We start from the raw sequence: 26,097 nt of genomic DNA on the forward strand, positions 1-26,097 counted from the left end.
ACTTAGCGGGATTGGCTCTGACTTTAATCACATCTCACTGGGTTGAAGAGGGAGATGATATCGTCAGTCAATCGAAGGCGAGGCGATAATCAGCCGCGCTATCTCGGGAGGACAGATGGGTGAGGTCGGTCTCGTGAGGTCGTGTCGCGCTCACGGTCACTGTAGGACACCAGGGATCCAAAAGGTGACATCATCCCGATCCGTCCGTTCGGAGAGCAGTGGTGGCAGTCCTGCGGGCGTATGTGAAGCCCTCTGTGACAATGCTGGTAAGAAGGGCTACACCCAGGTTGATTTGATCCCGGAGATTAGCCTCTGTCGACAACCCGACAGTAAGAAAGAGCTCAGACTGGTGAGTCAAAAGCGTGTGCGTCTGACGTGTACATATCCAACTCCCTTTGTTGTTCTGAACCAATGGCATTGATGCATTCAAATCTAATTTGATTTGTATAGCCCTTAATACAAGCAGGGTCACAATCAAATCTAATTTGATTTGTATAGCCCTTAATACAAGCAGGGTCACAAAGGGCTTCACATACGCCCACAGAGGGGGGGTGAACATACAGGGTCAGGCAGTGTGACCTTCCACATGGTTGTGGGGGTCACGCCCCCTGAGGAAGCCATGTAGGAGTCAGGTGGCTGAGCGGTGAGGGAGTCGGACTAGTAATCCGAAGGTTGCCAGTTCGATTCCCAGCCGTGCCAAATGACGTTGTGTCCTTGGGCAAGGCACTGCACCCTACTTGCCTCGGGGGGAATGTCCCTGTACTTACTGTAAGTCGCTCTGGATAAGAGCGTCTGCTAAATGACTAAATGTAAATGTAATGTAGGGTACGGTAGTTTAGGGAGAGGCAGGCGGCCTACTTACCAGGCTGGATGTGAGGGAGGGGGCGGAGGACCCCAGGGTGTGGGAGCGCATGCGAACCAGGTTGGAGGTCTCGGAGGGGGGGGTCCACGACTGCAGGGGGGAGGCGTAGGGGAGCAGGTACTTCCCTGGGGAGAGACAACACAAACCTCCCGTTACACCAGATGGAACATGACACCGGACAAGCGTGACTGTCAAATCCGTTTTAAGAACAGGTTGTAAACAGGTTGCGTTCATGAAAACGGGGGGTCAGGTGACGTCGTTCTGATCCCGCGGGTTCCCAGGAGCAGGTTATACCGCCCGGCTTCTTTTCTTAGACAGAGCTGATGCCGCTAAGACCGAGTTGGCTACGACGGGTTTACGCAACACATCCTTCAAAGCAATCCATTAAGGAGATTAGAGCCATTCAAAACATGATACGAGTCATTACGGCTAAAGAGGAGGTTCAATGAAAAATACATACATTTTCCTCGCACTTCCTTGAAGGAAATCAAAGAAGTGTAACACCTATGTTAAAGTATGGTATCATGAATATTAATATATTTGGTCTTTTTTGTGCCTTAAATCTGTATCTCTCAGCGACTGTAGCTAGATGGCAGTAGGTATACAGGTGTCAGGTCACTCATTTAACACCAAGCCCCTTCTAACTGATACCCCTGTATTGCTTTGAGTCTAAAAATGGAAGCACAGGATGCAGGCAGATTACCCTCTTGGCTGGTCGTGTGCCAGCGAGTGGCCGAAATTAGAAAAGAAATCTCTCTCAGAAGAGTCACCATCTCTTTCTTCAGCCCTCTCATGTACTTGACATACACGTGATTCTCTCCGTTTCCTGTTGAAGGAAACCCTCTCAACAGCTGCCAAGAGGTGAGGGCTAACACGGAGGGTGAAGTGTCGGCGACGAGAGAGCGAGAAATACAAGACAAACAAGACAGAGACAGAGAGAGAGAGAGAGAGAGGGAGAGAGAGACAGAGACAGAGAGAGACAGGGAGAGAGAGAGACAGAGAAGACAGAGAGAGAGACAGAGAGAGAGACAGAGAGAGAGACAGAGAGAGAGACAGAGAGAGAGACAGAGAGAGAGACAGGGAGAGAGACAGAGAGAGAGACAGAGACAGAGAGAGAGACAGAGAGAGAGACAGAGAGAGAGACAGAGAGAGAGACAGAGACAGAGACAGAGACAGAGACAGAGACAGAGAGAGAGAGAGAGAGAGAGAGAGAGAGAGAGAGAGAGAGAGAGAGAGAGAGAGAGAGAGAGAGAGAGAGAGAGAGAGAGAGAGAGAGAGAGAGAGAGAGAGAGAGAGAGAGAGAGAGAGAGAGAGAGAGAGAGAGAGAGAGAGAGAGAGAGAGAGAGAGAGAGATACTGGGGACAGACGAGGGGAAAAAGAGGGAGTGGTAGTGAAAGACAGAAGAATCGAAACAAGGCACACATGAACCATTCATAAGAGGAGGCGGGACATGTGGAGTCAACAGGCTTCACCTTAAATGGCCCAGGATACAGACTTGTGGGCAAAAAGTGAAATCGAAATCAACAAATAGATCATCTGCACGAAGCTTTGGGTGCACTCGCGGTGCTGTTAAGTGAGGAGGCTGTTTTAATTTGTTATGCCTGGCAAAACACCACGTACACGCTCTAACAAGCGAGCGCAAATCCACTTCCACTGAAACGCACCGTCTAATTCGGGGGTTTGCAATATGTGGTCGAAGAAAGCAAATTTGTCTCATTATTTCAGTCGGGTCTTGTTACTCTCTGAGAGCGTGCGCACGGCAGAGGGCTTGAGAGGAGCGACGGCTCATGAATGAATGGATGAGCGCAGGCGCCGGCGATAAACAGAACAACTGACGGGTTGAGAAGGAGGAAGAAACTACAGGCTTCAACTCCGACGTGAAATCGAAAGTGCCAATCAAATTAAAAAACCCCGGAGACGAGTCTCGAGCTCTTTCTGCACCATGGTGAGAAGGGAGAGGTTGTTTTTTGTTTTTTACCTACAAGTCATCGTGCACGCGTGAGACGGAAATCCTGCACTTGTGAGAAAACAGTCTTGACGTTTTGATCTGCAACCTGATCGCGTCAGTCTGTCATCTGGTTTGTGATCCCTGTGCATGTTCCTACAGTCTGTGTCAGGGGCTGGGGCACCTGTTACCATGGTGAAAGGCTGAATGTTAAAAGCCACTAACCACTGTGGTATTACTCAAGCATGAGCTCCCATGGCACTGCAGAAAACTGGCCTTCCTCAAACATTTCAAAGGGAAGTGTGTGTGTGTGTGTGTGCCTTCATTCATGTATAATGCTTGCGTAAACACTGGGCTAACCGAGTGTCTATTAAACGTGCCATTCACCGACCGGGACCACAAATCTCAGCTCTTCTCACGGCAAGCTGTTGCCCATCTGCTGAACAAACGACCCACGGACACTGGGTTGAAGCGCGCCGGGGCCTCCCCTCCAAACCCCTCCCAGTCACCCGTGACGACCCACCACAGAGGGTCTGGTGAAAGACGTACTCTGTTCCTTCGAAGCCGTCCTCCTCCCCCAGGTGCTCGGGGGGGGGGGGGGGGGGGGGGGGGGGCTCCTCGGCACGGTGTCAGGGGCACATCCTGCGGTTTACCCCCAAACCACAGAGGATGGCAGGGAAAACAGGATGAGAGAGACAGGAAGAAGGAGATCCTTCCTCCCGGTGAGGATGGTGTGTGTGTGTGTGTGTTGGGGGGTGTCCTAAACGGCCGCTCATCACACGCCAGCCAAGAGGAAATTGCTACTTAGCACCCCGAATCCCAGATCCACCCCAACCCTCACGGCCCTCAGCCAAGCACCACGCTGATCCTGCGTACGATGAAAAAACAGGAGTTGCTCAAGGACTTGAATGAATAAAACCAGCCCTAGCCCTATCTGAAAAGCCTGTTGACCAAACTATGAATAAACTAGTGTATAGAATATTGTCTCGTTTTTGTTGTCGTCTTCTGTATTTGTGAGGCACCGTTGTGATTTTTTTTGTTTTTTTTTAGTCTTTTCCATTCCATAATTTCTTAAACCATTTTCGTTGAACTTTCTGGAAAACATGGTTATTCATAGTCGGAGACTTTTGCACAGTACTGTATATCCTGCGCACGAAACCAGAACATCCTACCCCCGGGCTAAGCTGGCCCCACCAGTCCCATCCCAGGGTGTACCTGTGAGAGCGCCCCCTAGGCTTCCCCGGCGCAGGTTCTTGCCGTCGTCGCTCAGCTGCCTCTTGAACTTCAGCGCCAAGCCTGAGCAGTGGGTCAACTCCGGGTTGCTGGATTTGCGGAAGGGTAGGGAAGGAGGGTACAGGATGTTGTCCAACTGAGAGAGGAGAGGAGAGGAAAAGGTGCAGGTCAGGTTAACACTCTGGATCAGGTCACGGTGCAACACGCGCCAGGGTAACTGAGGGTGCCTGTTAGCCGCACAAACAACCTGTATTTCTTGTCTACCAGGGTGTATGCAAAGGAGTTGCAATAACCTGCAATGCAAATGTGTGGCATTTATACTTACAGGGAATACACTTTGAGTAGGAGGGAGGAGGGTAACGTATCTGAACAGTTGTCAATATACTGCATGTCGATGATCTCGTCAACAGTCATTGGTTTGAGGTCAGGCCACAACAGCCACCCTGCACAGCCACGTCTGTGTTGTAGTGGCAGCAGTAACTATGTAGTGTGAGTCTACTAGGAACACAAGACTCCTGCTGGGGTTGTCAGAGGGAGTGTTTTACCATGAGCTTGTTTCCATTCCTGACCCCCCTCCCCCCTACACACACACACACACACACAAACATCTCCACACACCAACTACCCCCCCCCCCACACACACACACACACACACACACACATCTTTATACTTCCCCTGGATATCAGCTGACTATGGTTTCAACACCCCTTCCCTCACTAGTTGACAAAAGCCAAACCCTATTACTCCATTTCCCATTGCATCCACAGACTCCGTGTCATCACGATCAAGAGACATCAGGCAACATCTGGATCCTCGTCGTTCCCTCGGCAACAGGACGCTTCACAACCCTGCTTCACTTGACTGCAGCACTATCAAATACACATGACTCTCCCACCGTCCCGTTAGCAACGCAACGCCGAACCAAGTCGATCATGAAAGATCAGGGACGCAAAGAGTTCATTATAACTGATGCTTCAGATCAACGCTCCATATCATTAAAAAGGTTTGCCTAGGCCCTAGTCAGTCAAGCAGCATTTCAACCTACTCCTCGGAGCACCGGGCTGTTCGGCCCTGTGCCTGAGGCTGGCACACAGTTATTTCAGGATTTAAAAAGGTACAAGCTGAACTGCTGCCAAATGCCAAAATAAATAAAGCAAAAATGTGAGGACTTGGTTCAGCCTGTCAAACTCAAAGGCAGTCACCTATTAAGGATTTAGAGCCCTGCCAATCTTCACCTCACAAGTATTTTTGTATTAATAGTGTTGAAATTCTATGACTGGCAGGCATAATTTCCTGTCCACACAAACCCAGACACAGACAGAGTGATGGTAGATGATTGTGTTCATTCCCTCAAATAACTCGAGAGTGCAGAAAACACAGTCATATAGGAGTTGACGTTTCTACCGGAGCCAACATGCCGCAATTAACAATGTTTTTTTTAAATTACATAACGCCGTGCTGCCTAGACAGAACTATGGCCGTCCATCTGTGTGAATCGGCTGGGGTGAAGGGATTACACCAAAGCCGGAAGTCAGGTGGCTGAGCGGTTAGGGAATTGGGCTAGTAATCAGAAGGTTGCCGGTTTGATTCTCGGCTGTGCCGAATGACGTTGTGTCCTTGGGCAAGGCACTTCCCCCTACTTGCCTCAGGGGAAATGTTCCTGTACTTACTGTAAGTCGCTCTGGATAAGAGCGTCTGCTAAATGTGTAAATGTAAAGCCGAACACCACCAGTCACCACCATAAACACACACATCCGCTGGCTGTTCCAGTGTGGAAGCAGAGCAGGATGTCTCTAGCATCGACCAGGTCGCAAAGCTACATCCAAAGAATGCTTCGAGTTCATTTTATTTCGTAGTTTTGTCTCTTGAATTTACATTTACATTCAGTCATTTAGCAGACGCTCTTATCCAGAGCGACTTACAGTAAGTACAGGGACATTCCCCCGAGGCAAGTAGGGTGAAGTGCCATGCCACATGACAACGTCATGTGGCATGGCATGGCCGGGAATCGAACCAGCGACCTTCTGGTTACTAGCCCGATTCTCTAACCGCTCAGCCACCTGACTCCCTGACTTTGATTTTCATCTTTTGCCGTGCACTCCCCTATGACAGCAGATTTGATTCCAGGAACGTGATCCAACGAGGCTGGAATGGTACACACAGTAAATCTTATTTGGATGTCATAACACAAGGTCATCAATTGGGAGAAAGGTCCAGTTTCCCTCTTCGAATGCGTTGATCATTAACCACATGTAGTGAACTGAAAACAAGATAAGCCTTCAAGCTATGCTGGACTTTATTCAACTAGTATGAATGAGGTCATGGTTGGAGGGTGTGTGTGTGTGTGTGTGTGTGTGTGTGTGTGTGTGTGTGTGTGTGTGTGTGTGTGTGTGTGTGTGTGTGTGTGTGTGTGTGTGTGTGTGTGTGTGTAGAAGAGGGTGAGGTGGTTACGTGATTTAGTAGAAGCAAGAGATAATATAACTCTACAATGACCTCAGTAAGAGGCTTAACTATATTGCTCTCCAAACAATCAGTGTAAAACCCCATCAGGCCCCAGGCGACGCTGTCTACCTGTCTGTCTGTCTGTCTCCCTGACTGTCTGTCTGTCTCCCTGTCTCCCTGTCTGTCCGTCTCCCTGACTGTCTCCCTGTCTCCCTGACTGTCTACCTGTCTCCCTGACTGTCTACCTGTCTCCATTAGTCTACCTGTCTCCCTGACTGTCTCCCTGTCTCCATTAGTCTACTTGTCTCCCTGACTGTCTACCCGTCTCCCTGACTGTCTACCCGTCTCCCTGACTGTCTACCCGTCTCCCTGACTGTCTACCCGTCTCCCTGACTGTCTACCCGTCTCCCTGACTGTCTACCCGTCTCCCTGACTGTCTACCCGTCTCCCTGACTGTCTACCTGTCTCCATTAGTCTACCTGTCTCCCTGACTGTCTCCCTGTCTCCGACCCAGCCTGTGGTGCTTTCAGACGAGGCTCGAATCTTCCGACCCAGCCTGTGGTGCTTTCAGAAGAGGCTCGTTGGCACGGCGGGGGTTCGGACGTGCCAACGGGAGGTCAGCGGTGACCTCTGACCTCCCATTCCTTCACGCCTGTTTCTGAACGCTTGCATCACCGCTCCCTCCATTTCCCCCTCCATCGCTCTCCTCCCCCATGCTCGCTGGACAGCATCAACAGTCTTTTGTTGTCAAAACAAGCAACACACTGCTCTCCTTTGATGGGTAGACTGGGTGAAAGTTGGTCAACTCCGTGACACAAGTTGATGAACTTCATAACACGGATGAGATCTGTTTACAGACTCGGCGATAAAGTCACCTTAAACCCACAATAATAAACGGAGCGAGACAATGATCACATCGCCAATACAGGGTGCAGGGTGCAGACTGCACCCATTAACAATGTTCGTAAAGACCAATAGGTAGACATCATTAGAATTACAGTGCAGAGGTAGAGAGTGTGAGAGAGTATATATGAGAGAGAGAGAGTGTGAGAGAGAGTATATATATGAGAGAGTGAGTTTGAGAGAGTATATGAGAGAGTGAGTGTGAGAGAGAGAGTATATGAGAGAGAGTATATATGAGAGAGAGAGTGAGTGAGAGAGTATATATGAGAGAGAGAGTGTGAGAGAGAGAGTATATGAGAGAGAGAGTGAGAGAGTATGTATGAGAGAGTGAGTGAGTGAGAGAGAGAGTGAGAGACTAGCAGGGGAGCATGGGAGTAAACAGCAGAGAGGCGACAGCACATCCAGAGGAAGGCAGAGCAGACACAGCACATCCAGAGGAAGGCAGAGCAGACACAGCACATCCAGAGGATGGCAGAGCAGACACAGCACATCCAGAGGATGGCAGAGCAGACACATCACATCCAGAGGATGGCAGAGCAGACACAGCACATCCATTACTCCTGCTCGGGCAGTCGACCTCGACCACCTGAGCCCAGGGACTGTACACACAGCACTCAGATACAGGCTAGTACACAGCTACACCCCAGACACAGCACTCAGATACAGGCTAGTACACAGCTACACCCCAGACACAGCACTCAGATACAGGCTAATGGATATCCGTTGACAAATACAGGCACAACATCAAGACATTCTGTAGGCTAGATACGAATGGAAATAACCAGGCTTGTGTTCAAGGGAAAATTCCCAGAACAGAAAGACTACCTTGAACTTATCTGGTCTAGAGTGGAGAGTAATTGCTTTTGAGAGTTTGCGACTGCAGCACGGAGAACCAACCGGCTGTCCTGTACTACATGTCTATTGAGAGAGAGAAGCTGTAAAATCAAAACAGAATTCACAACCAGATGCAAACGAACAACATACCATTATTGTTACCGTCTCTTTTTCCACATATTGCAGGTGAAAGAAAGCTGTTTTGGTGACTTTATTAATGTGAGAGTTGAAATTCAAATCTGAGTCCAGGATTACACCGAGACTCGTCACCTCTGGTTTAAGACAGGGGGTTAAGCCTCCAAGATTCTTAATAAGCATCTCTCTTTTGGATTTGGGGCCACATAGTAGGACTTCGGTTTTGTCTTCATTTAATTTAAGAAAGTTATCATTCATCCATTTGTTTATTGCCAACAGGCAGTTGGTAATGGAATTGATGGCCGTTGCATCGTTGGGTTCAGTGGATATAGTTGTGTGTCATCCACATAGCTATGGAAATCTATGTTATGTTCTCTGATTATGTCGCCGAGTGGTAACATATAAAGAGAAACATATAATAGTGCATCATTGAGGTTCTCTACCATTTCATTCAGAGAGCAATCATGGTAAGTCGGCTCATGTAGAGCAAATTGTTCAGAAAATGTCATCATAGCTGTATCGTCTAAATATATTCTATGGACTAAGAATTCTTTTTTGGTTTTTGTTAGGATAATTTCCACATTAAAAAGTATATAACGATGGTCTGAGAGGGGTAGATCAGTTATTGAAATATTATTGATATTTAGTCCAGTTGTTATCACTAGATCTAGTGTGTTTCCGTGCCGGTGTGTTGGGTCTGTTATGTGTTGAGTTAGATAGAAACTGTCAAGGAGATTTAAGAGCTCAATAGTTCTTGGGTCTGCTTTTTTATTTACTTGGATATTTAAGTCTCTGTTTAAAACTACTTTGTCATATCTAGTGACACATAGTGATAATAGTTCAGAGAATTCTTGTATGAATATTGGCGAGTGCTTGGGTGGCCGATATATAATGACAAAAAGTATTGATTCGGTTTTGAGCTCTATAGCAAGATATTCATATGATGTGAATTCACCTAGCTCAGTGATTTTGAACAACAGTTTAGAGGAGAAAATAGCTGCGACTCCTCCACCTTTTTTTGATGTCCTTGAAACTTGGTGAAAGCTGTAATCAGGCGGACACACTTCTATCAAAGTTGCTGTTGCCGTGTCATTGTTTAGCCAGGTTTCTGTTAGACAGATGAAGTCTAAGTTGTTTTCTTTGACCAGATCATTAACTAGAAATGTTTTGTTATTTAGTGATCTAACATTTAGAAGGGCCAGTTTCATCTGTGGGGTATTAACAGATAAAACAGGGGTAGATAAATCTGTTGGAAGAATATGGATAGTTCTGTGACTTCTAACACTAGTTTCAGGTTTGTAACCATGCATTTTACCATGCCAGTCCCTTTCCTGGTTGCTAAGACACGGTGGATGCACACCCAGGGACAAGAGAAGAAGAAGAGGCCCTCCATTACCTGTGTGCCCCTGGTCTAATTCACATATGCCTGTTATGTAACTGCCATAGGGTGGTTGGACTGAGTTGAAAGTAATCAAATCCCGTGTAATCATCACACTGCCAGCTTCAGGCTTTTAAGCACAATTATGTCCCAACATGCACACACGTCAGCGGATAGAAAACCACTATAGCCCGTTCCGCTGTTTTGAATCGATCAAGAGACATTCAGGAACACACAATCCTGACAGTAAATGCACAAGGCGTTCATAAAATGCAAGGCTCATTAAATAACAAAACAAGACGAGACCCATTTAATAATACCTGTTTGAGGTCATAAGTCGATCTCACATGACACACACAGCTGTAATAAAACTGACGAGTGGCAGTGGGAGTGGTTTCAGCCAGGCACCCAGTGGCTAAGCTTCCCCCAGCCAGAGTGGCTGCCCCCCAATCCACACAATAGCTCAGACCAAAGAGGACATATTTCTATAGCCAAGAAGACACTCCCTTTACTTCACTTCCCAACACAGAGGATAACAGTGCCAGAATACCCTGACAACCCCGCCCCCCCCCCCAACTTAACACAAGCGCAAAATACTCCCAGAAATCTGTGCAAAAGGGTAAACGGTTTTGCCCAAAAAAAAAAGAAAAAAAGAAAACGCAAAACAGGGACAATTCTGAACCACTGCCGTTTAACTGCCACCCGCAGAAAACATGTTAGAAGTGTGTTGCATACCATCACAGCAAGAGAAGCCCTGGGCACAAGGAGGAGGAGGGGGGGGGGGGGGGGTTGTGTATGTGTAGTCCTGTAGATTCTTTCCACTGTGTGGACCTGTTAACCTCAGTGCGCCCTGCCCTGCCACAAATCATTCCATCTCATGTCGTCTCCTGTAAGCCGAGCCCTCGATCAGCACCGCCATTTCCGTGACTCCGTGGTGTCCACTTCAGCACATCACTGTCCCCTTCTCACATTCCCCCCCCGGCCGGGCAAACCTTCACCTGATACTGGGGAACGCGGACACAAAACACTGACATGCATCTTCCCAAACAAAGTAGATTCACACCTGGTGCTTAGGAACAAACTCGCAAGAAAGCATACTAGAAAACGTTTTTTTTTTTTTTTAAACACGTATGGGGGAGAGAAAAAAACTGATGCACTGACACGTATGGGCCACGTATGTGCAGTTCAGGCGACTTGCGCTCCAGTCTGGGAATAGATTCAGCCTTCCATGGCAGCAGTAACACGAGCTTCAACCACCCTGGCTTGAGTCTGCTCGGCTCTGCTCCCAGCAAACAGCCCTGGCTCCAATCCCAAACTGCGTATCGAGCCCCGAACAACAGGAAAAGCATTCTTATGCTCGCCATTTCAAAGCATCTGCTTTAGTCAGCAGTTGCGTTGATTTGTCCCTGCGCGCGCACGCGCGCGCGTGAGAATCCCACGGAGTAAGGACGAGCTGCATCGCTGTAGAAGTGCAAAAACCAACGGCGATGAAATGATTTGATAACTGACGTTATCAGTTAGAGCATGATAAGAGTTTCGAGTTCACTGGGCAGAAAGTGTCATTGTGCCTGCTTGAAGAGAGACACTACTTATTCTCCCCCCTTCACTGGGGCATTTTCAAGATGATGTCAACGTTATTTAGTCCCATAAACAACCTGAAAACAAACCTGACATCAAACCAAGTCCTAAACCATCCGTAACCAAGGAAACCGACATCACTTGGCTGCTTCTTTAGAAATTCTTTGTGAAGTTAGGAAGACTAACGACTTAAATAACACATTGCCTCCACTGGGAAAGAGGAAAAGAGAGGAGAGGGAGAAGGAGAGGGAGATACCGTACAAAAGCATATTCAATTGATCAACCCACAACTGTACAGATTAATATGTTTTGACTTGGACTGAGAGCAAGATGGTGAAACAGAAATAGCACACCTAAAAACACGAGCCAAACATCATATTTTGGACATGGGCTCAGTGAACTGTAAGTCTTGAACTTCCATCTTGTGTGATGTCACTGTGATGGGGAGAGTTAGAACCAGGGCCAAGGGCTGTTGACCCCAGCGTCACACTGCAACCTGAGACGACCCCTTCTTCAGAACTTCTCAAGGACTACAGCCAAGTGAAATGACAAAAAAGCTGTAAAAACGTAATACTTTAGCCTAGGCTACAGGTTGGAGAGGGTGTGTTTGTACATAGGCCTACATAACTTCCAAGTGAGTCCCTTCAACAGCAAACGTTACAAAAAAATACACACTGGGTAGTGGATACATACTTTCACAGGACCAAACTTCAAAGCGTGAAGGGTTAACAGAAAGTACACCATGAACCAGAGCATTATCTAGTCCTACAATTAAAAAACATAAAACAAACTTTCCTCAATTTCAGGCATGTCGGTTACAGCCACTTATTTTTAACCACAGTCTCGGCTCAACGCATGTCTTTGCTCGCTGCACTTAATGACCCTGCTAAAAACACTTTTGGGATTCCCAAGCCAGTCTTTCTCAGGGTTCCCCACAGAACAACACCCTATCCCTCCCGACCTTGACGCCCAACATCTGTGTCTTCCTCAACTCTCCCCTCCCCCAGATGGTCCCAGCCCGATTCCCTTTCAGACCCAGGGAGGTCAACAATGTTTACAGAGAACAAGAGAAAGAGAGAAAGAGAGAAAGAGAGAGAGAGAGACAGAGAGAGTGAGAGAGAGAGAGAGACAGAGAGACAGAGAGAGAGAGAGAGAGAGAGAGAGAGAGAGAGTGAGAGCGAGCAACACACTGCAGTTACCATTCGTCCAGATCCAATGTCCCTTTGCAATCTGAATCCCCAAGTGACTCTCCATGACCCAGTGGACCCCTTGGTCCTCCCACACTGACAGTGTACATTCCCTCCCCAGTGGGATCTCTTAACAGGCCGATAAACCCTTACATCATCACTGTGCCCCATTTCCTGTGGAGATCCAGTACTGGAAAATTCTGAACTTTCTATATACAGTATCTAACTTTCCTCACTCATGGCATATTAAATCAGCTCTACACCCTCCTTTCTGTTGAGCTGCAATGCTTGTCTGTATCAAGAATAGGTTCATTACATTGCTAAACTGAATGAGTGAGTATCTACACCAATGTACTTAACAACAGTTGGGCCATGTTATTACTGGGAGGAAGAATGGGAGGTGGCGTTTGGGTTAGGGTTTTGAGTGGTGACTAAACATGACAGGATAAGGTAAAGCTTCATGGCCCAGACTGAGCAGATTCCCGTGGCCTGTATGTAGACCTATATAGGGACATTAATGAAACCAGGACACGTTTCCTGGTACAACAAGGCCATGTGTCTGCCAGCATGGCAATTTTTCCTCAGGTCCTAATCTCTGTGCCAATCTTTGATAATCCAGGCATATTAACTCATACCTTATCCTGCTGGATCACCTCAACATCTTGATGGGAGTTCAGTTACAATTAATTGAAGTAAATACCTACTTATTAATAAGTAGTTATTTATAAACTGGCTGCCTTGTTGATTGTGGGCTATGTGATACAGTTGCCTCAGCAATTAAAGTAGCAGTCATTCTGTAAAAGGTACTAGACGCAACTGTAATTGAGATGTCATTGTAAGACTGTAGCTGAGGTGTTGACAAATTATTATTGCACTGAAGTATTATTTTTGGTTCACCATACATCCCAATACGGCTAGCTGCTGTAATCAAGATGTTATTGTTGCACTGTAGAAAATGTTATTTTTGTTTACTGTGCCTGTTAGCTGAGATGTGGTTATTTTGCGAAGTGGCTAGTAAACAGACTGTTCCTCGACCACAGAAACAATCTAGAACTAAGCACTTGTGATTCTTAATCTTCCGGTGTACCTTCTATAAGCACTATTTGTACGTCGCTATGGATAAAAAATTAATGAAATGTAAACGTTACTTCAAAACAAAATGAGTCATATGACTGATAGTTCTACAGGCAAAACAAACATCCTTAACTGCTAGCTAGATGTGATTAAAAGCTTTCTCGTGCCTTGCCCTTCAGTGCTCAACGTTGTTTTGCCTCAGGAGAATATATTATTAACCGTGTTTGGTATGAAACACGTTCTCTGTTGTGTTGAAGTGGTGATTGCCACCGGCATGCAGTTCTATTCTCGGTGACATCACTTTAGCATGAAGCAAAACGTAGGAGTTCAGACATGCCCAGGGCAAAGATCTTTCATGGAATGGATCAGGAGTGCGAGGGATAAAGATTTGATTCACCATTCATCACCTTTCATCATTGAATTATGAATGGAAACATATAGCACTGGAGAGAGAGAGATTCAGGGAGAAAGAGAGAGAAAGCTAGAGCAAGAGAGTATTTTAGTCCTTTGTCCTTTTGGACTCCATTGTGTTCCAATACATCAATCGGCAGACAGAAAGACAGACAGACAGACAACTACACTACCAACCAAAACAGCAACAAACACAAAACAGAGCACTTCACCCAAACCACAGACCTAATCATACATCACCAATGAGCTCTACGCATTATGTGGTTATTAGGTGCAGCAACACAGAGGTTTAATTAACCTAAGAGCTGGCCTTTCTTCATATGACTGTAAACATAAGCTACATGTAGGACTTTTTACAATTTTGTGTATTTTTCCTTCCCATCAATCCAATTATAAAACAATAACAAATCTCATGTTCTCTACACTGTCAACATTTTTTTTTTTTTTAAGAGTTAGTTTATTTCAAGGAAATTCTAAATTGATCTGCAGTCTGTCATTACATAATAATGCCCAAATCAATCCAACGAAAGGGAATCTTGGTACAACAGATTGCTTTTCAGAGGGCAGGTGCAGAATTTCAAAGAGCTACTGCCAACAAAATATGAGATACCCGCGAGTATCAAGACCTACCTTGTGCCCCTCAGAAGAAGAACATTCACCATAAGTTAAATTCCGCCTTAAGGCCATCGTGTTTAAATGCCAAAACTCAATTTGTACTCCTCCTACACCTTGATAATAGCTGACAGTGTGTAGACAGTGAAGCCAGAACAGGGCGATATATACGGGCAAAATCCAAGGTACATCCTGTGATGACACCATCCAGCACAGGAGTAAGAGGAGTCTTAAACAGATTGAAAGTTAATCCTCTTAGCCACTAAGCCATTCACTGACACTGGACATCTCTTTTGTGAGCCGGACAGCCCGCTCCAATGAATGAGAGCGTTCCTGAGGGGCGTAACAATGCCGTGTCAAACGTCGTCATTGACCGTCTGAAAAACGAACCCAGCTACCTCGGCTGTTGGTCTTTTGCCATGGTTTTCGACTCACCACAGGTGAATGAACCTTCCTGGACAGCCAATGGTCATGCTAGGACTTGAGGGGAGAGAGAGAGTGAGAGCAAGATAGTAGGAATGTAATGGGCTCCTTTTACTTTCATTGACGACACATTACCATTACTTTTATTCAGACTATTAATGTTAATTTGTCTACTTTCAAAAAACCTTTGCATGGTTTACAATAATGGACTCTGTTACCCATCCACTAACAACACCATGTTTATCCCTTAACCATCGCAGTGAGTTCAAAATTGTGCTCATGACTGGAAATAAAAAGGTAGAAATTAGGGAGTACCCTTCACAATAAAGTCGTTCCCAAAATGAAAAGAAAATAACAAAATGTGACTGGACTTCCAAAGAGGTTAAAAAAATATGAAGTTAAATATGCTGTTCATTTTCTAGCTGCTCAAGGGAAATCATAATAGAGTGAGAAAGAGACAACAAAACAATCTGCTACTCTGCAGAACGAACACTGCAGCCCTGATAATCATGCAGAATAAACACCATGTATAAGATATACAGCGTTAAAGTTCCGTTTTCAGGCATTTGTCTATTCAGCATTCAATAGAAATGTGCTGGAATACAGAGCTTGAATCCGGTAACATTATTTATGCGGATGAAAAATGTATCCACTACAATCTGTGTGAGATATTTAAACTATGCTTGCAGAGCAAACCCATCAGCTTCACACTCCAAACATTTCCCTCTCTCTCTCCCTCTCCCTTTGCCCTTTTCTATGAAGGATGTCTCTTCTTTTCTAACATCTTCAATCTTAAAGTAGGCCTTACGCCAAACACAGCCATATCTGGAGTGACCTGGTAGAGTTTACATGGGCCAAATGTAAACAGAGGCTGTCGAGCTAAGATGGAGTTGGACTCGGCAGTGCGGAGAAAAACACAGCAAGACTGGGCAGCCGGGAGATGTCAGAGCTAAGCCACTATTCCCAGAAGCATTTCCTTCTTTAACGCTCTTAAACCTAGAGGTCAGAGGGCATCGGTTAGCCATACGGTCACCATGGCTCCACCGGAAATGGTCACTGGCTTTGGTTGGGGTGGGTTTATTAGACCAGAGTGGATATAACAGCGTATCTGCAGATCTGAGAACAGCACAGTGGCCTACGAATGCAAACATTAACCAAAGTTTGCATAGCAAAACATGTAAATGTACTTAAAGTACAGGAATGAATGTTGTTGCTACAATTCTGGCATTGATATATGCAGCTGTATCTTATGGATCATTAGGGGTGTTTTTTGTATATGATGATCTCATCCTGAAGACAATGTTTTTTTATTGAGCAAATCGGCTAATTTATGCAGACAACAGTTAGCCTGGTGTAAACAATATGGCTCAGCCCAAAACTTCTTCCAGTAATGTTGCAGACTGTTTTAAAGGCAAGTGAGACACTTCAGACCAAGGTTGATTTAGCCTAATTGAGCTAATTAGAACCAGTCAAACCAGCCTGCTCTGGAAAGACAATCCAACTGAAAACAGTTGAACTATTCAAAGAAGGGAAGCCCATTGTCTTTTAGATTCAACTTGACTTTCTACTGAAGCTGGCACGCCTCATTTTTCATTGTAAAAAAGCTGTTGGCTATGTTTAGGCCTAATACTTAATCCAGTGCAAGGACAATATAATACAGAACAATACATGTACCACAAGTTAGAGAGTTAGAGCGATGCATCTCATAACAAAAGGAGTTGCAATACTCAAATAACCCCTCAATGTTTTAGGTCTCAGAGGGTGGTCGTCCCCCCACACAAAGCCTGGATATATCTACCAAAACATGTCAACTCCAAAGGGTGACGTGGAAAGAAAGATCAAACAATAGCTCATTCTCACTGCGGATTACACAAAGACATTCAAAGTGTCTCTGGTTCTTTGTGGAACACTAAGCAGAAACAATGTGAAAGAAACCTGTCTTGCCCCTGCAAATATTAATTGTCAACACACACACCCACACACACACACAACTTTGTCTGCTATCCAAAGCCACCAGGCTACTTATTTTGTCCAAACCCAAACAATGATTTCATGTGTCGTAATGACGTACAGCGGTGTAGGTTATATGGGTGGTGTGGCTGTGTTTGAAGTGCGTTACAAGTAGGGTCCCGTACCATCCCCAACTGTCCCGTATTAGCCGAGATGTCCCTTGTATTGGGCCTAATGAATTTGTCCCTATACGTGACCTTCCTGTCCCGTGTATTGACTGCTGCGCTGATCTAACCACTGACTGATACAAGAGCAACAGCAGCTGATCACAACACTTGAGAATGATCATCGAAACTTGTCATCATCCAATCACAGCCCTCCATCACACGCATTAGTATGCGTTAAGTAAATGCCAATTCGCCAATTATGATTATGACAAATGGCTTAAAACAATACACGGTAGGCTTTTTTTTTTTTTTAAACATACCCGCACTGCTGCGGCAGGCCATCTTCTGTCCCGTATTTCATCGTGACAAAGTTGGCAACCCTAGTTACAACTGACACACTATAAATGCATGTATTTAAATCCGAACTGTACAGCGTGCCCGCACTTTGGCTGTCTACGGTGGACATGCATACAACCATTCAAGTACTTTACCATTTCATCTTCGTCTTCCTCTTCTTCATGAGCCGGTTCCTCGGCATCGTCTGCCACACTCTTCCCGTTTGCCTTTTCGTCTCCTTCTCCTTTCATAGTTTCAAAGTCCGCAGCGCGGTCATTGAAATATGTGTCACCTTGGTTGTCTTCTGAACCTACATCTGTACCTTCCCCTTCAGACAATGTTTCAGAGGACGTCTGGCTTCTGCTCCTATCAAACCTTTGGAAACGCTGCCCTTCCATATTGTCAAACACCTATTAAGCCACGACGTCAATAAAGACAACTCGCATTACTTAGCGTTTCCTTACGGTAATGTCGATGCCGCCAGCACACCTGTCCGTCGAATTCATAATGTTGTTTTCATTTGCTTGAATGGCGGCCAGTCACTTACCACTGAAAACTTCCATGCAGTGGAAGTTCCAATGCGGTGGTGTGATAGCAGTTCATCTCCGGCTGGATGTAATGCCCCAGTAACGAGTGTTTGCATGGACCCCTCTACTCATTGCATAGCTCCTCCCAGTGCGAGAGGACCATTTCGCAGTAGCTTTAGGAAACCTGTGGATCAGGTAAACGAGGACTCAACAGCATTTGGCCGATTGTTGTAAAAGAGGGGGGTTGTTTTATAGCAACATCATGGATCATATTGGAGAGTTGTAGCCTAATCTCTTTGCGGCCCCCTCGGCTACCAATGAATTAATTTAGAATCGTATCAGAATATTCTTTAAAAGTATGAATAGTGACGTCTGTGAGGTAGAAATATGTCTAGGTTTTTATGAATCCATGAGGGTTGGATACTTTTCTTTGATTACGAAATTCTGCACAATTTACTGACATGCTGTCAATTAATATTCATCCAACTAAAAGCTTTTTTCACACAACCGTGCTTGATAGCCACCCACTAATGCATAATGGGTTGAACAGGTTGCCGATGAGTGTGTTTGTAGTAACATCCGTCTGATTCCAAGAGGGCATAGACTCTATTTGGATACACAGAGCTTTGTTGCTGCAATAATTGGCTCTGCTGTGTACAAACATTACCGAGTATTCCACCCTAAACATTCTCATAATGATTATACAACCATAATACTACCAGTATTTTGGAGGGGTTGGCATTCGGTTGCACGATTACAGAAGTGCCGCAGTTTGTCACCAGTTCACCAGTATATTCAATATTTTGTCAACCTAATTCCACGTAAGACCATTTATTTTACATTTATCTAAGTGCCAGATAAAGACAGTATTCTCCATTGTAGTGCAACAATGTTCAACAGATTCTCCACAACTGAATCCCTTAGTTATACATCACATTACCCATGCTGCTCTCTCTCTTTCTTTCTCTCTCTCTCTCTCTCTCTCTCTCTCTCTCTCTCTCTCTCTCTCTCTCTCTCTCTCTCTCTCTCTCTCTCTCTCTCTCTCTCTCTCTCTCTCTCTCTCTCTCTCTCTCTCTCTCTCCATCTCTCTCCATCTCAATCTCTCACTCTGTAATTCCAAAGTTTGTGGCAAAAGTCCAGCTACAACTATTTTCTCATGTGATTGGTGATGCCCGTACTAATATGTATTGGCTTGGTTTAAAAGTCTACTTATCTGTGACTTTATTATTCTAACGGCCTCTAAACAGTGTATGAGAGAGAAATCCCAAGCTGTAGATCAGACAGCTAGGTTTAACTCACTTAAACCCTGTCACCCTGCCTCACTGACACACAGCTATCACAGAGCTCTCCGTTTGACCTCACAACCCTGAACCAGACCTATGAGCAGGGTTGTAACAGCATCCGTTTGCCTGAAGTCTGAAGTTCACAAGAGTGTTAGCCTGTTAAACTGCCAGACAGGTTGTTATCTTAGTTGAGTTGCAGTGCCAAATAGCCCCTTATCGCATAGAGTACACAAAGGATATTGTCAGTAGTTCCAAAGCTGATGTGCCTTTTTGCACAGCAGTGTCATAGTTTTGATCTTGTGTACTGGGGATGTCCAACCGACCCATCAATGTTTATCGATATTGAAAAAACACGTTACATATGACATGTTTCCATTATACACTTAATACTGTACACTTAGACTTTAATAGGGTTTGCTTTTTACTTTGCAATTTACAGATGTATTGATGTTCGAGCAGGAGGAGAACTGTGTCCACTAGAGGCCACTGTTGACCAACTGTGGGTCAGATGGCTGAGCGGTTAGGAAATCGGGCTATTAATCATAAGGTTGCTGGTTCGATTCCAGGCTGTTACAAATGACGTTGTCTCCTTGGGAAAGGCACTTCACCCTACTTGCCTTAGGGGAATGTCCCTGTACTTACTGTAAGTTGCTCTGGATAAGAGCGTCTGCTAAATGACTAAGTGTAAACTGAGTGTGCATTAAAGCAAGACTTCCACAGCAGCCAACGACAGTATAATCTCGTATCTTTTACATGAACGTGGACTTTGCTTACAGTTCTGTCTTACAGTGCAGTTATACGGCCATAATCAAACTGTATAGAGCACCAACTAAAATTTCCCCTTTTCAAAAACAAACACAGGGTAGCCTTCTAGCAATGTGAAGTACAGGGACAAGCATTGTATGTTTTACCATATACAATCAAATATATTTGTTTTCTGTATTTGCCTATTGTAACATTCATTGTAGTATCATGTTGACATTCTGTGTACGCACTCACATGTTACAAACATAAAACTATCCACAAACTTGAATGCACAGAAGAATGAAGAATGCAGCATTCTAAACAGGTATCTTATCAAAAGTTACAAGGTTTGAATGTGGGGTTTCATCAAAAAGTTCAAATCAAAGAGACAGGTAGGAGAAAAACGCATATCTTTCTACTGAATCTTTACACCCACATCCTTACATGAGCCAAAAACATATTATAATGAAAGTATTTTGGTTTTGGGAGAATTTATGATTGTTATGTGTCATGTAAAAAGGGTGACATCTGGAAGAAATTAGTTCCCTTGTTTTCAGAAGATATCAGTGTTTAGATCTGATGTCTTTTGATTTCTTAGCATGACTTTGTAAGTATCTACTTAAGTACAGATATATCTCTTGGTTTTATATTATTTACTATCTAGGTGCATCAGCCTTACTATTAATCTCTTTTGCAATCAGCCCTGTGTAGAAAAAGTCTGTCAACAGTTGTGGATGCGATAACAGTTGTAAATCTTCTGTTTTTTGACTAGAAAGAGACTTTCTGTTCAACTGGGAGGCAGAGTATATGATACAGGAAGATAGAACACGTAAAAAAAGCTGTGTTCTCAGAATGTTATCTAGGTGTGGGATCAATGTCATGAGAGTGTACCTGTAAAAAACCTTGTTATGCTGAGAACTGTTCCATTCAACTGACTGGAATCCAGCGTGAGAGAGGTAGCTGATGGCTCCATCACACTAGTGTCATCATTTTAACACTTTTTTTTTTCTTCTTCTGAGTTTCTGGTCTGATTGGGAACTGATATGAAGGTGATATGAGATGACAAGAAGGTTTTCTTTTCTCTGCAAGTTTCTTTAACCAGCAGCAAACCATAAACAAGACAATTTTTTAATAGATAAAAGGTATAGTGACGGTAGAAACAAAGTTGAAGAGTTTACAGTTATAACATCATATGGACATAAAGTGTAGAAAACATAAAAGCCATGCTAAGAATCCAACAAAAAAACAACTCAATTGTTCAGCTACATTAAAGCCCATGTTTAGAAATGTTAGCCAAGTGTGAACATGTCTCTTCCTGTGTTTGCAATACAGTGACAGTTCAGCACAGAAGGAAGTTCAGTGTATGTGGGCATGCATGTGCATGTGTTTGTCTATGTGTGTGTGTGAGAGAGAAAGTTAAGGGCAGTAATGGTTCCATGTTCATAGTCATTGTCAGCTTGGAGGTGATCTTTCCTGGAGTAATTGATGAAAATACAACGTTAAAAGTTTGATGAAAAAATACTAATTTTCCTTAAACTCCCTTACACACCATAAGAAAATAATATTTATTATTCATATTGTTGCTTTTTACATGCTATTGGTTTCTACAAATGATTAAGAAGATTCCTTGAAAGCAAGAAAAAAAAAGCTTTAAGTCTTGAAAAGTTTTGTAGCCTTGTATCGTTTATATTTGTTCTGTCACAGTTGAGTCACAGAGTTGTATATATGAGTAGTTCTGTTCTCAATACTGTTATTCAAAACCGTTGAAAGTCTCTTCTGAGTAAGAAGTTAGCTAACCATCTTTTTGACCTTTGAGTAATATGACATTTTAAAGTTCAGAAAATTCTGATCCAAACCAGACATGGTAAACCTGTACAGCAGGGCCTGTTGAATATGGGGCTTATCAGGTACATTTAAGCGACTTAAACCGGAAGGGTATAGTGTGGGTGCAATTACTTTTCATGTCTTTGGAATTTACTAATGACTGGCAATTCATGCTTACCATTAGTTATCAAAACTGTGGGGCTTTAATAATATGACTGATGTGAAATTGATAACACGTATCTAAAAGCAATACTAAACAATCCTATTACCCACCTCAGGCCCCTATTAGATGCCCACTAAATTCGCCACAATCTATGAACCTGATTACCTGCCTGAATTTGCATCCGAGTTTGTGGTTTCACGATGCATCACAACCACGCAGCCACTTAAAATCTACACCCACAAGCAGTGCAGACGCACAGATCAAAGCACACGAGCCAAGACAGCACACACAGACTGCTGCAGCCATGAAGCTGGAGTTTATTTAACCACAGCAGCACACACAGATGAAAAGAACAATGCCCTTTCTCTGTCTCGTCCCCCGGGTCCTTGTTGGTAAGTGCTGCCATTTTGTTTGGTTGTTTCTTATTTAGTTGTTTGGTTGTTGGACTCATCATTCACGTTCGACACCTCGTGTTTCTCGTGTTTTTGACAGAAGTATTAACCCGTGTGCTGCCTTTGGGTCTTTGTGACCCACCTTTTGCACCACGACTGTGGATGAAGGCAGCACAAAGTTAATGCACTTAACAAATAATCATTCATAATTGAACATGGTCTTTTACTGTAGGCTACTAGTAGCATTGCGTGATTGCAAATGTTTTCAATAAGCCTCAATTCAATGAGATTTGAAAGAACCTTTCATCCTTCTGTCCAGGCCTTTTGTTAATATACTTCCTTCTCTTCACCACAGCCAAGGATTCTCAAGGTATTTCAGAATCATTTTTGCGAGATTTTCCTCAAAACTAGATTCTGACTGCTTCAGGGTCATTGTCAAAGGATGTGTGGCTGTTGTAGCTTTTTTTGGAGTTAAGACACATCTGTCTGTACTGGTTGAAAGTATATATATTTTTTGATTTGTAGATAAATAGACCCTGAAAGCCTTTTCTCATACACAAGTACGTCTTGACTGTTGACCACATCACTGAAGATTGACAATGTGAAAGAAATTAGGGATTTCTTCCGCGCTTATGCTTATCATAATAGTAGATCAGACACCGCCTTATCAAATCAACATTTATTTGTATAGTCCTTTTTTCAAGCGATCACAGATGGCACAGATGGCTTCACATATGCCCACAGAACTGCCCCTTGGACAGCCTTATGATCTGTTCATGTATTGACTTATTTCATTCACATATCTGCATTACCACGGTAACCTATATTATGTTCTGACGACACTGGTCTAGGATGTAGTATCCGCTTGATTGATCTTCATCAACAACATATTTTCAAACGTGAGAGTAGCCCCTAGGTGAGCTGAGATGACTGCGACAGTGTACCCATTGTTTCTGCAAGTTGTAAATCAAAGCTAGTACACCGTAATTTGCAACTTGTTCTTGCTTTTCTCATTTGAAGCAATTGGGAGAATTTAGAAAACAGAAAATGTTGTGTACAAAACAAAGGGTCTTTTGTAAAACTGATTTTATTCACTGTACCTAATAATTGTTTCAGTGCGTCGCCGAGGAACTTGTTGCAGAAACTTGAGTCATGAACACTGTGTCGTATCTCAAGGTAATGGGGTTATCAGTTTAATGCTCTGCTGTGTAATGTCTGAACTATACTCTGTTTTTAGATGTCGATGAGAATGAAACAGATGTCACCAATCATTTGATCTATTCCGGTATTATTGTCTTTCAGATGGAGTCCATGGATTGGATTGCTATGGTTACAATTCAAATATTAATTTGGACAGTTTTAAAAAGAATTGGATGTGTGTTTGGGAATCTGGAAATCAAGCTTCAAGCCAATACACACTCTTTATTCTACAGTAAGTTAAATCAGCAACAGTTTGTCTAGATTCAAGAAGGAAAACAAGGCGAAGACAATAGTGCATGTTTCCATTTTGTCCAACAGAAGGAAAACATGCAAAGTGTTTGATGGCATATCTATAACGTCTCAAATAATTACACGAAATGATTTGTTTGAGAAACGGAACATGACAGTCTATGTTGTCGAGGAGAATGATGTGGGGAACTGCACCAAGGCTGTTTTCACAGGCATCCCACAAGATTTGGGTGAGATTGGTTTGACCATAAAAGCCCCTCCTGTTCCTTTGAGCTTTGTGAAAAGCACCAACATGAAAACAGAGTAATGATGGTATCCTCATCTTCACATTGCAGTTCGCTGTGGTCCCCCAACTAAGGTCCACTTCAATCGTCGTTCCAGACAGATGGAAGTGAATGTTTCCTGGCAACCGAAGAGCATGGGTATCAATCAGTACATTGTGAGGTACTGGGCACACGAGAACCAAACCAAGGAAACGGTGGGCCTATCACTCCAAGAATCGTTTATTTTATTTTATTGAAATGTTAAAGTTGGATGCTTCATTCCCTTCCAGTGGTTGATTCTCCTTCTTCTTGTACTTTGTTTGTAGCCTACAGTACTGTCCAGGGATGTGGAGACGTGCATTGTCGATAATCTTAACGCCTCGCTGCCCTATGAGATACAGATTCAGTGTGTTGCCAGTGAAAAATGCAGACAGTGTTTGTGGAGTGACATTTTCCGAGTCTCACCAGGTAAGATCTCTTGTTTTAAACTCTCCATCAGACGAGGTGTTCAATATAAAAAGGGTAGCATTCTGTCCATTTGGCCCCTTCTCTCAGAACTTACTGTTGAGCCTTTCCTCGAGGAGATAAAAGAGATTCCTCAGCCCGAAGGAAGACGAATTATTGTTATAAAATGGAAGGTAATTATTTTCCCCGTAATGACCAAAATAATGACTTAAAAGTTAAACAACGGTGTTGACGTCTCAGTACACGTGAGGTGCAATATTTTCAGTTGGACGTGTTTGAACCACAGCGTCTCATGTCAGCCTTTTCCTAACGCCGTCCCGTTTGACAGTTTGCCGAGGCAGAGTTAGCAGAGGGCTACAATGTGACCGTGGTGAAACTCTCTGGAGAGACTTTTCAGACGTTCAACTACACCAGACCGGAGATTAGCCTGGTCCTCTCCCACTCGGCCTATCTCCTCAACATCTCTGCCTTCCACAGCGCTGCCACTTCTCCTGCATTAGAGTGGACCATAGCCCCGTTCTTAGACAAAGGTGAAGCTTGTGGCGATTGTTTTGAAGTATTTCTTGATGTTGGCGTACTGACAGAGAGGCAGGATGGCATCTAGTATGGGTAGAGGCTGTATCGACCGTTGTAAATGGATGAGAGAAATAATGAGGTGGTCTTGATTTGTCTCAGCAGACCTGCCTCCCGAGAGGCTGAATGTCACATTCAGTGGCAACTCCTCCTTCGTAATCTCCTGGCAACGTGACTTGGTGAAAACATACGACTGCTTTTGTGTGGAGTGGTGGCGGAAAAGAGAGAAACCAGCTTTCTGGTCTTTCTATGAAAAGGAGAACCACTATGAAGTTATAACCTTGAAGGGTGAGAGATCTCTCTCTGTTGAAAACTCTCTTATCCAGAGCAACTTACAGTAAGTACAGGGACGTTCTCCCCTGAGCCAAGTAGGGTGGAGTGCCTTGCCCCAAGGACACAACATCATTTTTCACTGCCCGGGAATCGAACCAACAACCTTCTGATTAATAGCCCGACTCCCTAACCGCTCAGCCATCTGACTCCCTTCAGCCATCTGACTCCCTGACCCCCATTACGAGTTAGGGATGGTAAAAATCCTTGAAAGACAAAACACATAATAACCATCCAACTCTACCGGTGCACAGTTTTTTCATTTCCCAGCATCAGATCTGTGACTGTCCACTAACTGAACAACACTTCTTGTTAATTCCTGAATCAGAACCTCTGCAGCCCTACGAGAGATACACGTTCACCCTCCACACACGGCCAAACAAGGACACGTGTGACCTGAAGAAGATCAACAACAGTGAGACCACCTATGGGAACATCCAAGCCTACATCACCGAAGGACGTGAGTTTGAGATCGAAACACATTTAGTCATTTAGCAGACGCTCTTATCCAGAGCGACTTACAGTAAGTACAGGGACATTTCCCCCGAGGCAAGTAGGGTGAAGTGCCCAAGGACACAACATCATTTTGCACAGCCGGGAATCCGTGTAGTCA

The 26,097-nt window shown here is 44.3% G+C and overlaps 2 protein-coding genes across 2 annotated transcripts; one reads left to right on the forward strand and one right to left on the reverse strand.

The window, feature by feature from the left end:
* Window positions 1–599: 599 nt before the first annotated feature.
* LOC136964537 (microtubule-associated serine/threonine-protein kinase 4-like) lies at window positions 600–17,884 on the reverse strand. The gene is made up of 4 exons (XM_067258695.1): window positions 17,627–17,884; window positions 4,023–4,176; window positions 863–987; window positions 600–608 (listed from the first exon to the last, which is right to left on the reverse strand). The coding sequence occupies exons 1-4, from the start codon at window positions 17,867–17,869 to the stop codon at window positions 600–602; spliced, it is 531 nt and encodes a 176-aa protein (XP_067114796.1). The 5' UTR covers window positions 17,870–17,884.
* A 4,844-nt stretch (window positions 17,885–22,728) lies between these two features.
* On the forward strand, window positions 22,729–26,025 carry LOC136964173 (uncharacterized). Its single transcript, XM_067258166.1, has 10 exons — window positions 22,729–22,774; window positions 23,521–23,580; window positions 23,707–23,836; window positions 23,923–24,083; window positions 24,189–24,331; window positions 24,443–24,584; window positions 24,672–24,754; window positions 24,910–25,111; window positions 25,260–25,442; window positions 25,813–26,025. The coding sequence occupies exons 3-10, from the start codon at window positions 23,778–23,780 to the stop codon at window positions 25,977–25,979; spliced, it is 1,140 nt and encodes a 379-aa protein (XP_067114267.1). The 5' UTR covers window positions 22,729–22,774; window positions 23,521–23,580; window positions 23,707–23,777; the 3' UTR covers window positions 25,980–26,025.
* The last annotated feature ends 72 nt before the right edge of the window (window positions 26,026–26,097 follow it).

The sequence above is a fragment of the Osmerus mordax genome, chromosome 20, assembly GCF_038355195.1.
Source record: "Osmerus mordax isolate fOsmMor3 chromosome 20, fOsmMor3.pri, whole genome shotgun sequence".
NCBI lineage: Eukaryota > Metazoa > Chordata > Actinopteri > Osmeriformes > Osmeridae > Osmerus > Osmerus mordax.